Below are 25,161 nucleotides of genomic sequence, written 5' to 3'. Positions count from 1 at the left end.
ATTTATTACGCTATTATTAAATCAAATAAACGACAGAAAAGTTAATTTAATGATAATTTATCGCAATCCGGAAACGCAATTATTTTTTTGAACCTATGTAGTTTTATATAGTACACACACGAATTTCATAATACACAAACTGTAAATTGATCTTAAGTATTAATTTTATTATTTTTTCGCATATACGAAACCTCTTTATTATAGAATGAAGATATATGTCGCCTCAAGCGATATGTTCTAAACATCTCTCTTTCGTAAGTACTATCGTCCCGGAATGTGCTCCACATAGGATGGCAAAACTTTCAAATTGAAAAGGAAAGTGACAGATAAAAAGCAAATCGATCATATTTGTGTTTACAGACATTTTGTAAAATAAAGTAGGGATAAAAAATAGTTCTTAAACCATATTACCAGCGTCACATCAGTATCATTATCTTAAAAAAAATGTTTTGCTTAGAAAATACAATAGAGGTATGATTTAACCGTCGGTACGACTTAGCCAATCCCACCCTATATAAAGAAAGAAATAATAATAAACAATAAGTTTTTCAATTTATTTTACGTCCATCATTAATACTGTTTAAAATTAAATTGGAGTACTCTGCAATTAAAACTCCCAATATTTTTGTTTCGCTACGTAGGTTATTGGAAAAGTTTCTGCAAACGATACGAAAAAAAAACATGTAAAATTCGGTAAATGGCTTTATTTTTACCGAATTTACATGTTTTTTTTTTCGTATCGTTTGCAGAAACTTTTCCAGCAGCCTGCATATAGTTCGCTAATCTAAATAATTAGTTATAAAAAATTTATATAACATTATAAAATTAAATAAAGTTATAAATAAATATTATTAATGTAAAAATAAGAGTAAACATAGACAATTATATCTTAATAAAAATTTCATGAACAGTCATTTGCACGCTTGAAGTCAATGTTTCCAAGTGCATTTTGCAGCATCAATTGACTAAATTTTTCTTTCGATATTTATCGGTAATGTGCGCAATTTAAACTATTATAAGTGATGTAACTTCGAGTCATTTGTTTTATCGCGATATCATGATTTTTTGCGATATTTTAATTCTCTCTGTCGCGAAATAAGTCGATCAACCATCGCAGAACAAAACTGATTTCACGGCCAGGCGAAATATACAATGCGCTTTCTCAACCGTATTGCGTTATTATACCGTACTGGCCGCTAGCTGACAACCGAGCATTACTGACCGTGATTACGTCTCCATTTATAAAAAGGAATAAGCACCATGTAAACGAAATTTCGTAAATTGCTAATCAGGCTCCTCTAGGTCAAACAGATATCCATAAATCAATTATGCAATTAATTATTTACAGTATCTAAAAGATTATATCTAAAGTAACTTTCATAATTTATATAATAAAACTAAATGTTTTGCGGATAATTTACATAACAAGTATAAAGTCTAATTGAACTTCAAGATTATACGCTGTGCATCTTTGTTTAATTTTACAACCACTATAAAAGAAATCAAAGAATTTTCGATAATTGAAACTGACAGATTAAGACCGGAAAATAAACCCGAATGATCGGACTGCAATTCTTTGTCAAGCAAAAGAGAATCATTAAAGATTGCCTGGAGCGCTAGTTAACTGGGGGTTGCCGATAATCTAAGATAACGATGAGACGATTCTTGTTAAATAGAATAAATGAACTTCTGGAAATAAAACGTTGAGCATCAGGATCAGTTTTAAGAAGACATGCGGTAATTACATTTAAAGTACATTTATCTACAATCTTAAACTGAACAAAAAGAATACCACCTATGCAAAAAAAAGAAGAGAACAACGGATATATTTTATATCATTATTAAGTATTAGCTAGAAAAAAGCCAAATATTTCTTAAACTCTCTCCTGAATTTAGAAAAACTGAGGATGAATACTTTTGACATTGAGTCTAAGTGTAAAATGACAGCAGACTGAGGTAATGATTTAAGAAAACTGGCTGGTGTTATAAAAGTACAAATCCAATCGAGGTGATGTTACAAACCATATCACGTCTTCTATTACTTTATTTACTATTTATATTAAAATATGACATAAAGAATGCTGAAATTTGCATTCACGTAAGTTGCAGTATTTCGATTTACTCTGCTCGAAAAGTTACACAAGCTGATTTATATGCAGATGAAGTGAATGATGATAGCAATAGACGGACTATAATTCATTCGTTTGATCTCGAAGAGAACCGTACTATGTATCAAATATTCCAAAACACAAAGATATTAATCTCCTAAATTTTTGTTTTCGAATAATGGATGAATATACGAGGCTTGTCTTTCGTAAGCTCATAATACCCCATCAATTATCGATTATCCTGCAAGATCTTCGAACAACGTCGCATGATTGGAACGATTCTACCACGGTGTCGTTCTCCTCAAAAGTGTAATCGAAAGGTAAGGAAGAAAGAAAGCATCCATTGTCAGACTCAGCGAACGGCACTTTCGGTGGCGCGTATTTTGGAGACCGGCGAGACACAATCGATGTCTCGAATCGAGGGCAGCAGCCGTATGGCTCGTTTAGAGAAAGGAAAGTAAAACGTGGACGGGAGCTACAACTTCTCCACCTCCTTCTTCTTCATCACGTCCGCCGCTAACTTCTCGTGGTTATTTCTCGCTCACCTGGCGGGTACATAACGTAAGATAAAATAACTTTCCTCCACCTCTCTCGTCTCCTCTCAACTCTCCCTCCCCGGCTCTCCCTTTCCCTCTTCTCGTTTCCTTTCCACGAGTCAGCACGAATCAGTTCCGCGCTTTTAGGGAGCTTTCCACCACCAGGACGGTGCACACTCTGCGCTTTCATAAAGAACTATGCAGCAAGAAGGCAGGACACGATCGCGAGTACCACCTTAACGTAGTCGATCACTACGACTCGATCTAAAAGCAACCATCCAGGATCGGTGGTAACCGACCGTTGCAAGCTGGATTATATCCGGCAAGTAAAGAAGTGGTTGGTCGATTGCACGAATACAATTCGACAAACGGTGGAGGAATAGACACACATAAACGGTGGTGATTAACTTAACGATTTCTCGGACACGTGCAGAGACATTAGCCGACGTTCGATTATTCTCGCCCCTCCGTCGCGTGTCGCGTGTGTTGAAAAAGTGTATCGAAAATCACGTGCAAATTGACAATTACAACCCTTAACGGCAATTCTGTCGTTGATCCTCGTTCGCCGTAAATCATTAACAACGTGGAGCGCGTGGTGGAAGAATGCACAACGGGTGAGTGAGACGGAATTATAAATCAAGAAATTCGACAGAAGAATTCGAAGCGATCGACGCGTGTCACACGCAAAAGGAGGGCTATTACTAAGATAAAGTATTGCCAGAGAATTCTGAGATTTTTATTTATATTTTTCGTGACTTCGTAACAGGAAGAAAATTGCAGGAAGAAAATTGATAATTCATCGCTTCTTGTTAATAACAATAAGACACGATCAAAATTAATTAGAATTTAAAAATATATATCTTTCTATACTTTGTCACATACTTTAGTATAATATACATTTGAGATTACTAATAAAAATTGATTTATGTGAAAAATTTTAATAATAAATGGTGGATCTTGTTTTACCAGGAAATAGAAGAAGATCAATTTGTTTTTAAAGTTTTGCTGTGCCAGCTATCGCAAATAATTAAGTATATCTACAACTTTTATAAGGACGCTTCATACAAGCCTCATAATGTATTAACTTTCTGTATTAAATAAAAATTATAAAAAATATCTTATATATATATATATATATATATTTTATATTTTCTGTTTTTTGAAATAAAATACATCAAAAATACACGTCAAAATATCACGAATTATATTGACGAAATTCTCTCTGAATTTTTCTGTCTTTTTCCGTGTTATATATGATATAAATTGATACTGCTAACAGTATTAAATAAAAAATAATTTTTCATCCTTTAATTCTAATAAAAATCAATTTTTCTTCAGCAAGACTTATGTGATAAAACTAAGTTAAAAGAATACTACCATCACATAATGATATATATATGTTGTAAATTTGTTAAAAATTCCCCTCAATTATATTTTTATTCTCTTTGCCTAGCCCTTTCATAAAATGTAGAAAAGTTCAGGAAGAAGTTTAAAGGAAAGAACTAGATTTCGGCCATCTTTATTTCGAAGAAAGAGAATAAAAAATTTCGTTTATTTTTGCCGAAAAAGATTGCAAACAGAGAATTAAATCATCTCAATATTGCTTTACTCTTAGCAAAATTAAGACATTTTGGCGCCTGTATTAATTAATAAATTACCATCGTTGCTTATCAGTTTTTCCAATCTCTTGCGAACTTCTTGAACGTGAGAAAGAAGAGTTTGAGGCTTCCTGAGAAAGACGGAAGCCCGGAAAAATTATTACGAGTAATTATGAGAATTGGGTCGAGACAGGATACAAATGGGGCGAAAATGAACGTGGTCTTTTCATTATCGCGAGGCCCGTGAAAGGTGAAAGGAGAATCCCGCGTGAGGCACCGAGAAAGCAATCATTTCGATCGATCCGGGGAATTTTGTCTCAATCACTATTTACACGATTTATTTTTTAAAGAAAACGCGCCGTCACGCAAAATGACGAGCGCATGATCAGCAGGAATTTAAAGCATAGCGCAAAATAAAGATCGGATAGTCACAAATGTCTTGTAATCTAAACTCGACCTTCTGTAGGTATCGTGTTACTTTTACCTGCTTTCGAATCCTTTCACCGAGGTAGTAAATCATTCAAATTTTTTAATTGTCAAATAAGATACGCATCTACAAAGTGTAAGGATTTGCAAACACTTGAGAAATAGTCAATCACTGTCCGCCTACTTAAAGCAATTATTTAATCTAACCGTAACGCTGCGACACGATGATGCAGTCGGCACAACGACGATAATCGATTAGCGTATATAATGAAAGTTTTCATTACAACCTTCCGATGCACTATTTTGCATAATTCTATTTTATTAATTTAACCAATTGTATAATATTTAAAAATTCTTTAAATAACCAACACATTGCTTATTATCGTCAGAAATTTCGTATTCATTAATTGTATTATATTACATATACATGTAAGATTTAAATTTTATGCAATTTAAAAATATATGATCAAAAACATTTTTACAATAATCTAAATTTTTTTGTAATTTGTTACACTTTTTTTAAAATTATATACTGAAATAATGAGATAATGAATTGTCATTTTTTTAATTACTTGCAAAAAAGCAAAAATTTAAAGAAAAAGATAAAAATTTTTTAGTTATTACAGCCAATAAGCGATATGTAGGTTAAGTTTAATTACAACCCGTTCACCATAAAAGAAACGTGCAATCAATATATCTTTGCTCGTATAATAAAAATCATTTACAGTATAATTACAACATACAATTCGTAGTATATGTAATAAAATGTATACTGCATATAATTCTTTTAATTTTTAAACTTTTTAAAAATTTTTCTAACGTTTTAAGCATACATATAACATAGCTATAACATCTTTAGATTTTATCAACTTGTTAAAAGTTAAATATCTTATGCAATAATGAGGAACAATTCTCTTGCGGTATTTTGCGGCTGATTTTTTTGACGAATTTTCACTTTTTCGTACGCTTCCTGACCACTGTTTCGCACGCTCTCCGATTGAATTTCACGCGATTACGTACGCGGAATATCAATCTGAATTCACTCGTAATCCGGTAAAAGATTGACGTTTCCGCGAGAAGACAACAATAAATGGACATACTACTACTTATTGTTAGTTAATGAACCATGATCCATTAAGTAATTACAAAAAACAATTTCTTCAGTCTTTTGTGATTTCATAAGATAATTTATTTAATACCATGAAAAGAATAAATCGTTAATTCGTATTAAATTTCTTTCTATAAAATGAGACCTCGGTTATGAAGCATGTATGGATTTTGTCTCTTCTTCCTTTTTCTAAAAGACATCTCAAAATCAATATGTACGTATCATGAATACATAAAAACTTTAAAATTAAAATGAAATTAAATATATTAACTCCGTATTTAACTTATAGAACAGAAATTGAAATACTTTAATGTAGATTTGTTTTAAAGCAATGTGGTAACAAGATTAATTCGGGAATTTATTTTTATTTATACATATAATTATTATAGCAAGCGTCCAAAGGGCCTTTTTCTTTTCTCTGTTTCTATTTTTATTATAAATTACATTAAACGAAGAATGTCGACAAATTATATCAATAGTGAGTTACTAAAATATAAATAATTTCTATTAAAAGTAATTGGATAATCATTACGATCTAAAATTTGAATATGAGAGGACCCGGTTTATTGCGTTGTATTCGTGAATCGACACGTTCGAGATGACTAAAAAACAGAAGAGAATCCAAATAGCTTTAAAAGTCGATTGAATCTTATCTAATCATTGTGTGGTACGGGAGGCACTTTCATCGGCGGCAATAAATACTATAAAGCAAACGCGAATACCTGTCAGACATTTCCAACGTACCAATTTGTACCGTAAATTAATGTAATTTCATGACAAGAGTTGGTGAATGAAGCATAGACGTACGATAGTAATTAATCTTGACATATGCTTTACTAAAAAGTTCAAGGTGGTGGAAGCCCTATAACTGTACATTCGGTATTTCGTCCTTTTAACGTAATTTTCTTAATACATCACAAAATATAATTTTTATATAATAATACATCTCTTAAGCAAAGAGAAATGTAATTCATAAGCCTGATTAATATTGGAAGTTTAGATTTAAATGTACATTACAGAAAATTCCTTAAATAATGAAATTAGAAAGAAAGAAAATTTTCTTTCTTATAAAAGTCCGATGTAACGTACGGTGTATGCTAGTAAAATTGCGACACGTACGAAATATATTCGTTGTCACACAATTTTGTATGCGTGTCAATTACACGTTTGCATATGCAAATATATCGCAAAGTGTAGGAATACAAAATGTAAGACTAACTTTCCCATGCGTTTCTTTGTGATAAAAGAATGTGATAAAAGAATAGATTACGGAAGAGCTTCGACTTTTGTATATCGCTTCGTTCGAGAATGTATCACGCTTAAATAAGAACGCTCATATGATGTGATAGATACTATCGAGCTATCAAACAAGAGAATGTTCACGGATAATTAATTCATCCTACTATTTTTTGATATTCTTACGATGTAAAGTGTAATTTTAACAAAAAATGCACTTTTTTATGTACGAAGTTATGCTGACACAAATGAAAGTGCGTCAAACTTCAAAAATTTGTACTAACTTTGAGAAGTTCCATGGCGTGAATTAAAAATCACATAAAAATTCGGTTTACAGGATTCAAAAGCGTGAACCTTTACCTTTGATTTTCTTTTTTGTTGAACTCTGTACGATTTTTTTTCACCGAGTTATTCAACATTGAAATAAAAATGACCCTATTTCCTGATATTAAATGACTTTAATTTTGTTAAAAAATTGCAGGTAAACTTCAAGATAAAATAATTGTGTCAAGAATCATCGTATTGAGATGTTTAAAAAAACATTTTCAAGCTTGAAACCTTTACTTTTCATACCGGTATTTAAAAAACCGGTATTACTGATATTTCAATAAAAAAAACAAATTAAAGGTAAAGGTTCAACTGCTTTCAAATCCTGTAAACCGAATTTTTATACGATTTTTAATTCACGCCATGGAACTTTTCAAAGTTAATAAAAATTTTTTAGATTTGACGCATATATTTTTATTTGCATCAGCATAACTTCGTAAAGAATTAATCAAATCAAAATATCAATTACTATTTTCGAAAGTAGAGATTTCAAGTTTTAGAATGCTTTTTTACAAATTTTTTACGATCTTTTTTGACAAAGTTATACTCTTTTGAAATTTGCCTATTTTTGGGCAGTAGGATCTTTTACTGTCTAATATTAAAAAAAGAAGAAAATGCGGAACCATATATACATATATATGATGCCACATAAACAGTATAAATGTTTTTACTCTGCAGAGAATATGCGGAAACTGTCGTAGCTACATACTTTAAATACATTGGCTGCGTTCAGCGGAAAAAGTAGTTTTACAAGATTCTTTAATGTAATTGTAAGACTCTTTAATATAATTGTAAGATTCTTTAATATAATTGGTTTATGTATATTTAGATCCAGTAAAGAACTGAAAGTAAAAACCAACCTTAATACAGAATCTTACAGTTACGAATTTACTTTTTTGCTAAACGCAATCATTGATTGATTGATTGTTTCAATTAACATTTTGCATTCAAATTTCAATGATATAATGTAAAATTTCTTTTGCTAACTTTGCATTAGTTACTCATATTCATTATAATAATTTGTATAACAAAACGTTAATAAAATGGAAAAAAGAAATATTTTAGATAAGTTAAAGAGTATTTTTATTACTTCAATATATTATTATATTTCGTATTATCACCTTTTTCATCTTAGGGGATCTCCGATCAGATTTGTAATAAATCTATGCAAACCTGTATGTCTGTGATTTAAGACATCAATATATTTCTTATTCAAACGTGCTACAATAATCTAAGATGTGAGAAAGATAATCGTTTGTACTGAACTGTTGCAGATTCGCGATAACGCGGACGCGATCCGCGATAATCGGATTGCTGCTGTTGCTGGTAACAGCACACTGTAACGGGCTGCAGTATCAACCTTTCGACTCTTATGCAAACGGAGAAGAGTGCGCCTTGATCCTGGATGTCCGTGGAAGAACCAGCGTTTATGACTACACCTATAATTTACTTCGCGGATCGTTGTAAGTCCTCACATTAAGACCGAAGTATGAGTCTGCGTGACGATAGCGATCTTAATTTAGCGAAAGTCAACGCGAAATCAAGAACTGAAGTTTATTCCTTCCAAATGACTGATACAAACTTTCGCAAAATATTGCAGCTTGTGAATTTTTACGTCTCAATAAATATAGGCTAATTAATACTTAATTATTCGTGGCAAAAATGCTAATTTTCTTCTTTTCTCACAAAGAATTAATTTAAATTGCTTAATTAATCATTCATTTCGAAATTTTTCCTCGAATTTAATGTGAGAATTTTATTAATATTATCAACATAATGTTAACGTAAAATTTATAATATAATTTTAAATATTTTTTATCGCGATGAAGCGTAAATACCAAATAAAAAAATTCTTGCACAGATTAGATTAATTGTACCGTAATATCAAAAGATCAATATTATGATCAGAGTTTATCTATTTTTTGAATTTAAAGGTTTTATTATTGTGTGATAAAATAAGGGTGGAAGATATAGGAATGGATATCTATTATAAATTTTCAATATTACCAATAATTTCCAATAATGTAGTTTCTTTGGTATTTTCTTTTAATTACATAAATATTATAACTGAAAATTACAATCGCGCTATTTAATTTAATTAACATTATTTATTAAATTATTACAAATAATCTATCATTTACGATGTATTATTTTGCGAGAAATGTTACTTTTGCAAAAAATTACTCAAAATTTAATAATTAATTGCACTTAAATTAAATAATAATTTTTCAACAGTCTATCGAATTTAATACTTTCTCTAGGATATTCTAATGCAAATCTCTTTACCGTTAACAAGAAGTGTGATTGAAAACAGTTGTATCGTGACAATTGTATCTAACCATTCTATCAGTTTATCATAAATTTAATTATTACGATTATCTGCGATTAATAATGGTCACCGATTATATCGCTCAAGCAAAATACTGCCTTTTACTGCGCTGCTGATCACGAGAACGCCATAAAAGCAAATAAAAAATATCTTATCAGCTAGGACATCTGTTCTAGGACACATTGTAATGACTAGGAAATGCACAATTATGAATCACGTTTGCTAACTGCATGGAAGCGCATTACACTTACGCAACAAAGTAAGTCCTCACCTGGGTATTCTAGAGGATTAGAGAAAGCGGAAACTTTAACCGTACAGCCAGGACTTTCACTATCATCCTGTTCCCGCAGGACTAGCGGAAGTATAGTGGATTCTAATGCGATCTTATCGGTAGAATACCGATATGCGAACGCACAGTATTCTGCTGTAGCTATATTGCCGCAGACTGTTCCGCATGCCTATGTAAAATGATTTTACATAGATTACATTGTTTTTATGATGGTAAAATTCGTTCTCTGTCGAGCTCTTAAAAGCGGCCATTGCCAGCTGGAGTCGGCATTTATGGTATTGAGCTATAAATGCGTCATGCAACGAAAGTGACCGTTACGTATTGCAATAAACCGCGTGCTGTTCCATTCATCGTCTCGTGTACAGAATCGCATTTACCGTACAGACAGCCGCAGTAATAATCCCCGCGTTCAGACGCGTAACCGCTATGAAACCGGTGATTAACTGCCGTTCTTCGCGTCAAGAAACCGACGGGACGGTGGCGTTTATCGTTCGAACGCTCCCGTAAAGTGTCCTTAAGAATCGAATTCAGCTGGGCGGCCGAGATGTTGGAGAAATACGATTACGAAGGCAGCTGCGATCACAAATGATTTATAGAATAGAAAATTAAGAAACCAATTTTTTCAACGGATAGCATTTGGATGCTAAAATTAAAATGTAACTCACATCGTTTCGCTGTACTTTTTTGTAATATATGATGTAAAAGAATGCACCGCTCGTAGTAATTATAATTATAATTGATTGCAATTTTTTTAACAGAGTTATATGAGATTCTATCTGTCTGAGATGCGTCGGTTTGTGTTTTTCGGATCATAAACGGCAACATGGATTTAAACTCGTATGTACAGAAAGTTTATCGCTAATTGAGACTTTTAAGGTGCTCCACTAATAAACTACAAGGCAACCGCGTTGCAATAAAATCACTTAGATTGCTAAAAAGTATAGTAGCCAAAACGACCTCGCTTTGAAGCTAAAAGAGAACTAATTGGAATTACATGCCAAGTGTATTATCGCCGTCCTTAATTCCACGCGGATCAACTACGATTGCTTCAATAACAGTAACACTTGTTATTAAGAACTATAATTACGCTGTTACATACTTAATTCTTATCGTAATAGCGTGATTAAGAATACAGTTGTACAGTGTTTAAAAAGACACTTTAAAAGGTTTTCAAACACCTCTTGGTAAACATTATTTTCTTAATAAACAGCTGGCCATTCATGACAACATTGATCATGACTTACAATTTCATGTGATAAATAAGCATATAAACTCTCGTAAATTTGTGTTTATATAATTTGCTTACATGTAAGTGCAATTTATTTTGAAAGCTTTTAAATATTTCTTACATATTAAGAATATTGTTTTTTTTAAATAGTTAATAGAAGAATTAAAATCGAAATTAAAATGTTAATTATTTGTTTTTTTTTTAATCTAATAGAAATCATTAAAAAGTAGAAATAATTAATAATTCTGATTTTAATCCATCAAAATTTTTTAAATAATATATATACGATTTTAATAAAAGAAAAATATACAGCTCAATTTAGCACATTGTCATAAAAATTTAATGAAAATCTTGTACAACGCGTATAATATTATGTTATCACATTAAAACAGTTAAAATTTCACATAAAATTCAATTTTAAGTTTTGACACAAATATAGATCGTTTATACTTAGCGAGCATAATAGCCAGTTATCCAGTAATCAGGAGTAAACATAGTCAGGCAAGTCGCGTGATTTGTGACCGTTTAGGTAGCCGGCGTGGCGTCGTAATGCCGCCCAGTTAGCGATGTCACGTAGTTACTTTAAGATGGAGGTTACACTCATGGAATGTCAAGCAGGTGCCCGAGGACACGACATAACGAGCCGTCGTCGGTTCGCAATTGCACCACGAAATGATACGTTCAATCTGGAGGTCGAAATAGCGCGTGGCAGTTGCAAAAGTGATTATTGATATAATGTCCAAAAGGATCACTCATGAGAAAGCAGGAATGTGTAAGAATATTATTTCGATTGCCAATCATCGATATCCATCGAAACAAAGACGGCATGACGCACGAAATGATCGGAGTAATAACAGGGCAGACTATTTTCGAACACTGTAGATACTTTGCGTGCCGCAATCGCGACAACGTGATTATTAAACGTGGCGTATTAAAGTACGAATGCCGTGAGCTGAAATATAATTTATATGTATCAAAAAAAGGTTCTCTGATTAGCGCAATCCACATTTATCACCAGGCGGCAGGGAATGGAGCTATAGCTGTCGCTCAGACCAGTTATGGTAAGTGCGTCGATACACGACACCATTATAGAATGCTTTCGTTATTATTACATTGATTACGGCACAACGAAACACTCGATCGCAATTAAACGCGGAAAATCCTTTCTTGCGTCTTTCCGATTTTGCACTTCAAGTACTTGAATTAGTGATTTATACTACTGAATCAGTATTTAGAAAGACGGCCGATCGAGTAAACTTTAATAGTTTCACGAGTCAATGTATTAAATTGAGACCCCTGTTATGCTAAACATTAAGGTGGATGTTGATATAAAGTCTAATTATAAACCAAAAGTACAGTGTTATATAAAAATGGATAAAAAAAGAGATATAATTTATTCCTGTTTTCACATCAATGTAAATTTTGAAATTTTAATGCCCATTTCGATCACTATAAATTAATTTCATCTAGATTCAGCTTCCTCTTTATCTTTTTCTAGTTCTTAGAAGAGTAAATTGATATCATGATGAAAACAGACAATAAAATACTAAAATAATGTGGGTATGTTAAGTTAGCACCCCAACTATAGTACTCAGGAGTTCTGATTAGAGTTCCTACTTCCTTTTGACGAGACGAAGAGTTCCCTATAGTTAATAACCAGAGTTCCGCTCAATAAACATTTTTTTTACATTTTTTGAAAATGGGGTGCTAACTTTTTATCGAATTTCGAGGTGGAATAGTTCTGACCGGCTTAATAGCTTCAATTTGCGATTGCCTAGAGTTCCTGATATGTAAAAAAAATGTTCGAATATTAAAAAAAAAATTAAAAATTTTTGAAAAATTAATTTTTAGATACAATAGTTCTGATGATAATTTCTGCTTCTTTTTGACGATACGAAGGGTTCTCTATGATTTTTAATGATATATGCGCTTAATAGTCAATTTTTAATAATTTTTTAAAAATGGGGTGCTAACTTTTTAACGAAATTCAAGGTCGCATAGTTCTGATCAGCTTAACAGAAGTATTTTGTGAATACCTAGAGTTCTTGATACATAAAAAACATTTTTGAAGAATAATAAAGTTTAAAAAAAATAGTGGAAATGTTTGAAAATTTTTTTGAGAGTACCGAGTAGTTCTGAGTTGCGTTTCTTATAGTACTTGACGAGTTCTATCGAAAACTGTAAGGTGAAAAAGCGATTGGACCAACGGTTTGTAAGATACAGCGACATTTGGCGATTGATAAAAGAAGCAATAAAAGGCGGAAGATAAGAGCGCAATGTCGACGTAGAGAAACGACATAGAGAATTGCTGGATCAACCTTCGGCAGCCGAAGAGCGGCGCGTCTCAATGCCATTGTATATTTCACTAGGAAAACAGGAGATATGAAAGTCAATTCACTCACATTTGTAGGAGAGCATGTCTAGGATAGTTTCGGATTACCTTGATACGAAATATCCGCACATACAGACACTCTGCGTGTGTAAACGTGATCTACGCGAACGAATTCACGCGCAAGGCTCTCGCGAGTCGGCTTCTCATGAAAGTAGGCTACAATGTTGGCTAATTAACCCGGTGATATGCAGAAGGAAGGGAAAGAAGAGGGGAGGAATCTGTAAATAATATCCGCACTCAAAGATCAAGCACGTGTCAACTTTCATCTTTATTCTTTCGTTATCCGTAGCCCTACCACAGGAGGTACTCAAACCTGTATCACGTTTGACGCCGTAAATCATGCTTACGTCGAGGCGAGGAAGCGCATCAGTGAGTATAATAAATTTCATTACAAGAATTAATTGCACGATGTCCATATAATTTATTATCGACAATGATCAATACGATAGTCGCGTAATAATGTGTAGTCTCGGTCGTACAAACCGTAACAAATGATAGCCGCACGCACATCTCTCTCGTATTTGCTATTTTTTACTTGGCTTCACGCGGCTTTCTCGTACTGTCGCTCACACATAATCGCCCGTAGACGTCGCGAGACCAAAGTCGGAGATGTGGCGACCAGAGGATCTGTCGACGGTCGGCGAGCTGCTTCTCGACATTACTACGAATCTCGCGCAAACGTAAGTCTTCCCTGTTTAAAGTCTATGTAATCTTTCTCTTTCTCTTCCGACGAACTTTCCCCCCTTGGGATCCGATCGCGTTTCCTTGATTTTACTTTCTAATCATCGGCACCCAGGTACGGATTGACCTACGAGGAAATTCAAAGGAGTCTACCGTTGATCGACACTTCGAAGACGCTAATTCGCGAAGTTTGTCCCGCTTTTCTTAGCAACATAGAATGCAGACCAGGCAAGTACCGACGGTTTGATGGTCTCTGCACAAATTTAGAGAATCCAACTTGGGGAGCCACTCTGTCGCCTTTCGCTAGGTAACCGTAATTTTTTTCATTTTTCGCAGATGTCACTTTTTTTCGGCATGACACGAATATTTCTTTTTTATCTTTTGTAGATTGATGGGCCCTCAATTCGCGGACGGCCTATCGGCGCCGAGGATATCCATAACGGGTCGTGATCTACCATTGTCCCGAGTCGTATCACGCACCATGCACCCGGACGAAGGTTATCATGATCACGCCGGCACAGTTATGGTGATTGCGTGGGGACAATTCATGGACCACGATTATACTTTGACCGCCACGCCTTTAGGTATATTACATTCGAAAGTGTGATTTTCTACACGACATTTATAATAAATATTTCCGTCGCAGTAATTTAAACGTCGGCAGAACGACTAGTTCATCTCGATAAATAATAATTAAGATTTTTCCGTTGATCTCATTAATTAGAAAAATATAAAATATTTAATTCTACAAAGACCGTTAATGTAAGAACATAACTAATACGAATACGAAGCCTATAACAGTCTATAGAAGAATATACTTATATCTATGACCAAATAAATAAATATTTATGTATATAGAAGCTATGCATTTCGCGAGTTATCTCCGTGTCCAAATGCATTGTTAAAATGCCAATATTCGTGAAATATTGGCATACTAATAATGGATCTGGATACGGGGATAACTCGGGAAATGTACATAACTTCTATATAAAAAGTATTCGTGGCAGCCTCAAAAGTATTACTAAATAAAGACTTATGTAATACGACTTTATATATATAACGTATTTCACATCAAATACGTATAAATTATAAAAAGTATATAAAGTTATTTCTCTCTCTTTCTCTCTGTCTTTCTCATGTGTAGCAATAACAGGAACATAAATGCGGAATTATGTATAATTCTTCAAAATAATTGAATAATAATTATAAAAGATTTTAATTATTACAATACTAATTTATTGCAATAAAATTTTATGTTTTTATCGTTCAACAATAACCATTTTATCTAAGCTCATAAAACGAGAAATAAAAATCTGAGGTAGTCTGACGAGAAATAAATTATTAAAATCTGAAATAAATGATACTTAAATATATAAGTGAAGCTCACTGCAACGTACGATTCTGATTGCCATCTGTGACACGTAATAAATTTTAGAGAAAGCAACAATAAAAAAACTGAATGAATAGTTTTTCTATCGGTTCGTAATGATGAAAACCAGCTGATTCAATCGTACAAGTACAAATAGAAAGCGAGCCTCTCAATCGTCAGCGGACTGATTGCGTCTGAGCAACTCTACCGAGATATTTGATACATGTGAATCGTAGGTCGCTTATAGGCCCTTCCAACGTTTGCCGTATTTATCGAAAGGAGGGTAACTGCGAGAGAAAGCGAACGATCTTTGCCTGGATAAACCGATCACGTGTACGACGTTTCCAAACAGGCGCTCATCGGCTTGAGATCATTCGCTGATATGTCAGTCAAAATTGGCAAGCCCATTGGCAGACTTGAAATCATGCCACTCTGAAATAACTCACGATACTCCACGTCAATTATCGAATTGTTCTCAGAAGAAAGAATAATTTAGAATGTACAAGTCAGCTATATTCCCTGTAGACAATCCTAGACACGTACAGGTATTCTTGTATGAAAGGATAATTAATAGACAATGTCGATTCTGCCTCGTCTAATACAAGCGAGATTGCGACAACCGGGAAAAAAACAGTCGACACATTCGTAATGTTCCATTCAATCGGGAACGCTGATATTCTCCGACACGTCTGCCACACGCGGACTATGGATTACGCGTGCGTGATCGGAATACTATCGCTTTCTGCTATCATTACATATCTGTTTTGCTATCATCGTGTTTGCAGACCCTCTGAACCGAAACGACCCGGAAGAGTGCTGTGGTCGGCTGCCACACCAAAAGAATCCCTACTGCAATGAGATCCTCATACCAGAGGACGACTATTTCTTCAGACTGTTCAATGTGCAATGCATGGACTTCGTTCGCGCTTTTCCTGCCGTCCGACCTGGTTGCCGCCTCGGTTCCCGAGTACCTTTCAATCTTCTTACGGGTGTACTGGATGGTAATACGGTTTATGGCATCACGGAAGTTTTTGCTAGGTAAACCACAATCATTTGCTTTCAACTCGTATAATAATATAAAATAATTATTCTTAAATGCTTGCATAACGATTTATCGCATTATCGATCCAAATAAAATATTTAAAGTCAATTTTGTCCGAATATAGCAAGTATAAACATATTCGCTAATTCTTTTTTTAATTAAAATGTGTTTAAAAAGGAAGTAATAGAATACCCACCCCATACATAAACGCGTTAAAACATATGAGAAAAATTAATCTATTGCACCTATTTGTAATTTATCACGTGTAAAATAATATAGCATAAAAGAGGAATTATATTAATCAGTCATCGCGGTTATATTCTTCAGGGGTGAGTAACTCGGTTTTCGCCTTTTACGGAATGCATGTGAATTTGGCGAAACGAATTTCGTTCCATCTCAAAACAGTACATATGTGAACCTCTGTTACGTCATCGAGGACAATAAATCAGCATTGCGTTGTTCTGCATTTTCCAACACACGAGCACGTGCTCTTGTGTTCTTCGCACTTTCTACCATGTTCACGAGATGCGATCTGCAAATCTCGCGATTACTCAATCCCTGTGGACTTCACATTCTCTCGTGACATCATAGATTGCTACATATATCTTTTACGTCTACAAAATAACATATATTGCTCTAATTTCTCTAAAAAGTATTTATTTTTATATTTCAAATAATTTGAAAATATTAAACTATCAAATTGACTTTCATAAAATCTCAATTCGTCTAATCATATAAAGTGACAGAAATATATCTAATAAATATTATCATTTGCACATAGTTTTTAAAATTTCCATATATCTCCTTATTTCACTTTTTAGAAAACTCCGAACAGGCTATGGCGGATTACTACGAATGAATCCAGTCTTTGCAGAGTATGGCCTTAAAGACTTATTACCGTTAAAATTGGATATACCGGATGAAGGGTGTACTCGGCCGAACCGATCGATGTATTGCTTCGAAGCTGGTAATTTAGATTTATAAATATTTTTCTTTATATTTATGATTAATTTAAATATTAAGATTAACTTTAAGAAGTATTATTTTAACATCGAAGCTTAAATAATGCTGCAGACTTATTTTTCATGTTTGACGTTTTAAACGTCCAATTTTCAAATATTTAAATTTATTTTATCAAAATTTTATAATTTATATATATATAATCGTTAAAATGTTCATTATTAAAAATTATTTATCTCGTACTTGCTCCAAAATTATATATAATAAACAAAGTATTTAATCAAAATTTTTGTCAAAATATTCTTTGTAATATTCTATAGTATTTTCCAGTATTTTTACATGTCACGCATTATTGCATAGCTATGTTCTTGCGTGACGAATCAACCGCTTCACTATTGCTTTAAAAGAAACTGACTTTCGTAAAGTGGTAAACATAGCTTTAAAACGCAATACAAGGCGCGGGCTATTAGCTCGATTGTATCTGTTTGAATTTACAATAAGTACGATGCACGAAACAGCGTAAGTCGAATGTAACCAATGTAACTATTCTAATTTCTGACGATTTTTCTGCGTTCTGTAGTACAAGAACAATGGAGCGGTAAGTCACGCTCGTTACTGCCTTCTTGTGGCGCCGTTTACTAAGTGCCTATCGCTCTCTCTTGAGATGGCCGTGATCGACTGCCCCGATCGATTTTACCTAGCACCTACGTTTTATATACTCGCCCGGGAGTCATTTTCCCACGTCAATCCGTCGATCATTCGCGAAACCTTCCAGCGATATGCACGGTGAATCTGGTCGGCAATTTTATGAGACAAAACAATTCGATCGCGACGATAATTGTATGCACTTATCGCGCACACCGATTCTATAAATCATCTGGGATACCTGGATCCAGAGCCACGGTGTACTGAACTATAAATCTCCCACACGTCAATCGTGAAAGTATTCAGCAGCAGCATCACCCATACCTTATACTTATGTTAATCGCATGTTATGGAAAAATCAATTGCTGCCCGAAATCTGCTGTCATTATTTAAGTTGTATTTAGAATTTCGGATGGTATGATAATCAACTTAATGCTCGCTTTTGCTATCATCGGGGTAAACACCGTATCACATGATTATCGGCACACCAATCGATACAGTACGGGTGAGAAAGAGAATGGCTGCGACGCAAGGACGTCGACTTTTATTAAGTCATAGAAATATTTTTAAAAAAATTGCACGTGCTGCAATACTTATTATTTTCTATACGTCTAGACAAAGGTTTATGTAATAACAAGATAACAACTTTTTGATATAACCAGTAAAGTAACAATTTTTGACCTTGATTTAATTTTGTACATTCACTCATTAAATCAAATAATTATGTTAATCACTCACACGAGATAAATAAAACAAACGGAAATAAACGTTTCTTGTTCCTATCTTTGTTATTAGCATAAGAATTCGATGATATGCTTCGATGGCAAAGATATTGTATTGATGGAAATTTTATCATATTCAGTCATCTTTATTTAAATCATTTAAATTAATTAAAATTACTTGATATAATAGCTAATATTAAATTATTATATTAGTACGCTATGGTACATCTAATAAAAATTATATATTCATATGAAATAGATTGTCATAATGCATTATGCAACAGGATTTAAGAAAACTATAACAAGTTAAATCGAGGCCAATATAAGTTTATAGATGTAGATTTGTGCGATGAAGCGATTACATTCTTTATAAACTTCTAATACTTTCCAATTGAATTCCTTATGTATTTCCAATACTTTGAACGTGGATACATTACAAAGTTTACCTTTTTGTGTTAACATTCTGGTTATTTAACAAAAAGCTTTTATTTTGTATAGTGATCATAGTCTTCACATTTTACATTACACGATTCAATGAATTATCATGTATTGTGTCTATGTACTTTAATAAATCTTTTATACTGATTAAAGAACTATAGAATTATTCGATCCTTTTTATGAAAGCATCGCGTCTGCCATTCTCAATTTCGAAAATTAATCATCCTTTTAGAATCTCAGAAATGTATTGTATTAATCAATTCTGTTATAGGTGAGATTCGCGTAAACGAACAGCTGGTACTTACCTGTATGCACACTTTAATGGCGCGAGAGCATAATCGGATTGCCAAAGCACTGGCCGTCATAAATCCGCATTGGGACGATGAGATTCTCTTCCAGGAAGCTAGGCGCATCGTCATCGCGGAAATCCAACACATCACTTATAACGAGTTTCTTCCCATATTACTCGGTAAAAATGTCATGGAGAAATTCGGACTTCTCCTCGAGAAGGAAGTAAGTTGTACTGACGACACTAAAACAAATTGAAACAAAAAATGTATGAGTATTTATACACAAAGACATAATTTCTTATAAACAAAAATAACTTCAAAACATCGTTAATAAATATTATCTATTAAGGTATCTAATTCATTCTTTGAATGTAGAAATAAAAAGTTTTAATAACTATGTATGTATGTACATATGTGTATTATTGTAATAATTAAGATTTAACGATATATATTTTCTGTTTATTTTTTGCTGTTCATTGAACAGCTTTTAACAGTAATAACAGTAATAACCGCCTCGACATTAAGATATCAATTTTCCATAGAAATACTGGGATGGATATGATCCGAGCATAAATCCAGGCGTAATAGACGCTTTCGCTGCTGCTGCTTTTAGATTCGGTCACTCGCTATTGCCCACGGCTGTAGAACGATGGAGTAAAGCTCATAAATTTATTGGTAAGGCGACAATATATACTAATTGCATAACAAGTTATGTTGCATAAATAAACCATATTAGAAATCGTTTCCTTTAATTATACATTCTTTAATCATTTTTCTTTTTTAATCTTAGGCTAAATAGAACTTCTTTTCTTTAAAATAAATTAATTTTAAATTCGTAATAAATAATTAAAATTTTATCAATTACTTTACATAAATTCTTTAAATAAATTTTTTTTTTAAACTCGTTTATTAAAATATTTATTTATGGATAATAAGATAGCGCTCTCTCAATTTTTGTTAAAGGATATTCAATTTTTCTTTTCTTCAAATCTAATTTCAAATTATCTATATTTATCTTTATAGCTTCAAAGAGACTCTCAGATTTGATAAGACGCCCTTATGATTTGTATCGGGCAGGTGTATTCGATGAATATTTGATGGGCTTGATGAACCAAGTCGCTCAAGCTATGGACGATTCTATAACGCAAGAAGTAAAACAATGATTAACATAAATAAATTATGCAATTATGCTGTATTACATGGGGTTCATCCTTTACAGGTAACAAATCATCTTTTCAAAAAAGTTGGAGCAAAATTCGGACTAGATTTGGTATCCTTTAACATGCAACGCGGCCGCGAGTTTGGTATTCCAAGTTACATGGAGTTTAGGTGAGTTATTGTTAAGCTGCACTTGTATTAATAAACTTGCTTAACTATAACTATAGTTAAGAGCAATATCTGTATACCACAATAATGATCTTCTGTATATACTCGTAGTTAGCATACAACAAGCATAAATAAATGAAACAGAAGTTTGAATAAAAGTAAAGTTAAATGATAATAAAATCACAGAAAAAAGTCATCGAAACAATTAATTTTCTGTTACTATCAGAAAATTCAATTACATTATCAAAAGTAAATTTCAATAATATAACTCGTTGTTGATTAAAAAAAATTATAATAGCATTTTTGAGATAAAGAAAATCGACTCTACACATTACTGTAATATATTATTATAAAAAAACAACACATTTCCTTATAAAAAAAAGTGTTACAACTTTGATGAGGAATAAAATTTATAAAATCTTATATTAGGATTGCAGTATTTAAATTTTAGAAATTCATGACAGTGTTTTAAAGAATACATTATAATGGAAAATTAATATAATAGTAAAAAGAAAAAGAAAAATACATTATTCACGAACCTAATTGAAACATTCCAATTTAGAAAAAAAATGTTTTAAGTTTTTAATGTTCTTCTGAAAAATTACTAATTTTCAATTGTATGACTTCTATCAATGCAGCGATATGTACATAATTTTGTAATTTCAGAAAGTACTGCGGCCTTCCTGATGCCAACACTTTCGATGAATTGTTCGGTTCCATGCCAAACGAAACTGTCAGGCGATATAGCACTATTTTTGAGTGAGTATTATACGTCCGTAAATTCCGGTAGTGGAACCTTCGAAATACCGAAAGATCGATCAATCAAGTTTTACATCTCATTATTCAGCGGACCGATCGATGCTAAAAACAGTCTATTCGGAAATAACGGTTTCATCTCGGCCACGCTCTTTTTCAGACATCCTGCGGACGTCGATTTATGGTCGGGCGGCGTATCCGAAAGACCGCTTCCGGGTAGCATGCTCGGACCAACCTTCGCCTGCCTAATTGCCACACAGTTCAGTCATTCGCGTCGTGGCGACAGATTCTGGTACGAGTTGCCGAACCAGCCATCGTCCTTCACTCTCGGTAAGATCCTTTCAAATTCTCTTCCCGGTGGGAGTTGCGTGAGCCAAGGACTCGCGACATTCAGTCGATATGTAACGAAGTGCAGTACCTTCTAAAATTGCGCTTTCGCTTTTATTTTCCTAGAACAACTGAACGAAATTCGAAAAGCAAAGCTCGCTAGATTGATCTGCGATAATACCGATCTTATCGATACAGTACAAATCTATCCGATGGTCCTTCCTGATCACGAAATGTAAGTTGATACAATTTATAATAATAAAAATAATGATTTATTAAATAAAATATTAAAAAATTTTAAAAAAAACGTAATATCATAACTTTATATTCCATTTATTAACAGAAATGGAAACTATACAAATATTTACTATTACTATATATTCTTTATCTGTTTATTACATTTATTTTATCCGTTATATTGACCAACTAATTTTGTTTCTACTTCGCTTTGAAATTTTAGAAATGACTAAAACATATAACATATGCTATCCTTAATTTCATAACAGAAATCCTCGAGTTCCATGTCGTAGTGGTATTCTACCCGGCATCGACTTGTCGAAATGGGCTGAATTCCCGGCGACGAGTCACGCCGAGCAATACGTGAGTAATCTAGCAGATCCATACGGGCAGTTGGGGAAATAAAGGAGGATCTGTTTCACCTATCTAGATATAAACAGAGTGCCCTTAGGCGAACACCATCACGTAACCAACCGAGCCACGAGTCAAGAAGTCCAACCCTTAGGCACTATAACACAAGACCACCCCGTAGGCACGCACGTATTGAAGTAGAGCAAACACGATAAGCCATGCTTAAGTAGAACAAATTGATTATATCACATAGTGCGATAAAGTACAGAGTTGGCCAGTCGATCATACTTGAGTCGCTGTTTTAAAGTGGTTCATTTCATATTGATTGATGAATTACAATCTCGGACATCTTTTAATAATAACTCGTAAATATATTGAGGTGATCATACCACGATAAACTTCAATTTGGATACCGATAGATTAATAGAAAATAATGTGGTATCGATCTGAACTTTCGGCAAAGTTACAGAACACCTTTAGCTTCCACAGTAATCCTTATCAACAGAATGTACATATAACTTTTTTTTTTAGTAAAAATGCATCGTGCGTTATACTTCATGTACACTTTCATACAAAAGGCAACAAGAATTTCACACATAAGGTGCGTTCGAGGAGATGCTATTGGTGCTACTTGTGTCATTCTCCATCCTTCTTTTCGTCTGATAAATAATGTAGATAAAATGACACAAATAGTGCTAATAGTGTCTCCTCGAACGCACCTATAATATACTCAATATTTGAAACATAGAATGTTATTTATGTGTTAAGTTTCGATTTTGACGTTGATCTTCTTTTGTTTGTACGAAAGTTATTTGTGACTAACATTACAGTTTGAATGCTGTGTATGACACAAACTTTTACATACCCATAAAACGTAAAGCATAAGAAATCAATCAGAGTCTTCCCAGCCCTGAAAAAAAAAATAATAAAAATAAAGGATTCTGATTGGTTAATTCTCTTATACTTTATGCATTATGCAAAGGTTTGTGCTCCAGCCTTAAAATTGCACAAATCTATAATTGTTTCTCTCACGTATGAGGTTCAAAATTTTCCATTATTATTTTATTTTATTTTAACATTACATAAATATACGTATAACAATTAATATTACTAAAGTCTGCAAACTGCACTTCAAATAATTTCATTCACAAATATTTAAATGTTTATTGTAAAATTTTGCCATAGTCTATGTTACCTCAAGCCACGTATCATTTGCATTGCATTTAGTATCTTATTATTTAAACTTTCATTATTATAGCAACAATTTTTCCATAATATATTTTAAATAATTTTTTCCACCGCTTTAAATATTTTATTTCGTGTAACACATTACTTCAATCAAACATTACAATACTACAGTTATAATATACTCTTTGTACATAGTAAATTTCAATCAAATCGAATCATTCCTTGCACGTAACCGTCATCTTTCAGTATCGCGAAAATTTTTATAACACTTTACAGTGCTTAATATCTAGTCTTTTCAATATATATTTTCCATATTGAGTATATCTTTATTTCTCAATCGAAACATATTAAAAAAAGATAATCTTCGTATTTCGTGCCTTTTGAAGTACATTAAAGATATATCGTTGAACATAAAAATTTTCCCTATTTAATGCAAAGCGCGATCATTTGACTATGTACTCAATTACAGTTGCAAATAGTGTATTTCGATCTGTAAGTTGGAATTTCTATAATCTTCATATCCAGAATACTGCTCGTTATACACAAAATTATGTAAGTGCCATTTTTTTAAATATAACACTTCGAACAATAAAATTTTTATTATTGTTCTAATTTATATATTTCGCGTATTTTTTCATGCGAATTACCCATGAAATCATCCATCAAAAATAAACCCAATATTATACTCACAATCAGACATCATTCTAGAAATGCAAATTACGATGTAGGCGTGGAAGCATTCGGCCTTTTCCTTTATAATTTTATACTCTTTCAATGCTTTTGAATATTCCTTCTCTATATGCTAGATTACAACACAATTTTAATATGGAATTAAACGATATTTGATATTCAATTTTGTTCATATCCCTTTCTCTTCTACATCATCTTGCATTCCTAGTTATTACAATCACCTCACAGTATCTAGTACCAATACAGGTAAAGTATCGTGTGCTCGGACATACACTCAGAATCAGATGATTGCGTTTGTTGCGCGATCGTACATTATCGTTCTAACTCCACATTTCCCCGCCGACTGCCATGCACCACATCAGTACCTACAATTACCTATTGTACTATAGCAATGGGTGGAGGAGCGTCCGGTGCAACCGGCAATGGTACGGGAGCACTACAACAGCCAGCAAGCTTATCGAATCTTCTTTGAGAATATTAACGGCATTGCTTCATATCTGGGCTTCACGAGAAAGTAAGCGAGAGCACCGCAGGGGACAAAGGCGCCTGATCGTAAAGTATC

At 33.1% G+C, this 25,161-nt stretch overlaps 1 protein-coding gene across 1 annotated transcript; it reads left to right on the top strand.

Moving 5' to 3' along the window:
- Nucleotides 1-3,247: 3,247 nt before the first annotated feature.
- Nucleotides 3,248-25,161, top strand: cysu (peroxidase homolog). Its single transcript, XM_018548354.1, has 17 exons — nt 3,248-3,258; nt 8,614-8,802; nt 13,867-13,946; nt 14,164-14,257; nt 14,374-14,565; nt 14,646-14,842; nt 16,413-16,665; nt 17,491-17,636; nt 19,706-19,947; nt 20,267-20,399; nt 20,748-20,875; nt 20,944-21,053; nt 21,717-21,809; nt 21,967-22,136; nt 22,260-22,368; nt 22,640-22,733; nt 24,989-25,161. Exons 1-17 carry the CDS (start codon nt 3,248-3,250, stop codon nt 25,115-25,117), a joined length of 2,370 nt encoding a protein of 789 aa, XP_018403856.1. The 3' UTR covers nt 25,118-25,161.

Source organism: Cyphomyrmex costatus, unplaced genomic scaffold (genome assembly GCF_001594065.2).
Source record: "Cyphomyrmex costatus isolate MS0001 unplaced genomic scaffold, Ccosl1.0 scaffold72, whole genome shotgun sequence".
In the NCBI taxonomy this organism is placed as follows: Eukaryota; Metazoa; Arthropoda; class Insecta; order Hymenoptera; family Formicidae; genus Cyphomyrmex; species Cyphomyrmex costatus.
This window is presented reverse-complemented; position numbering and strand designations above follow the sequence as displayed.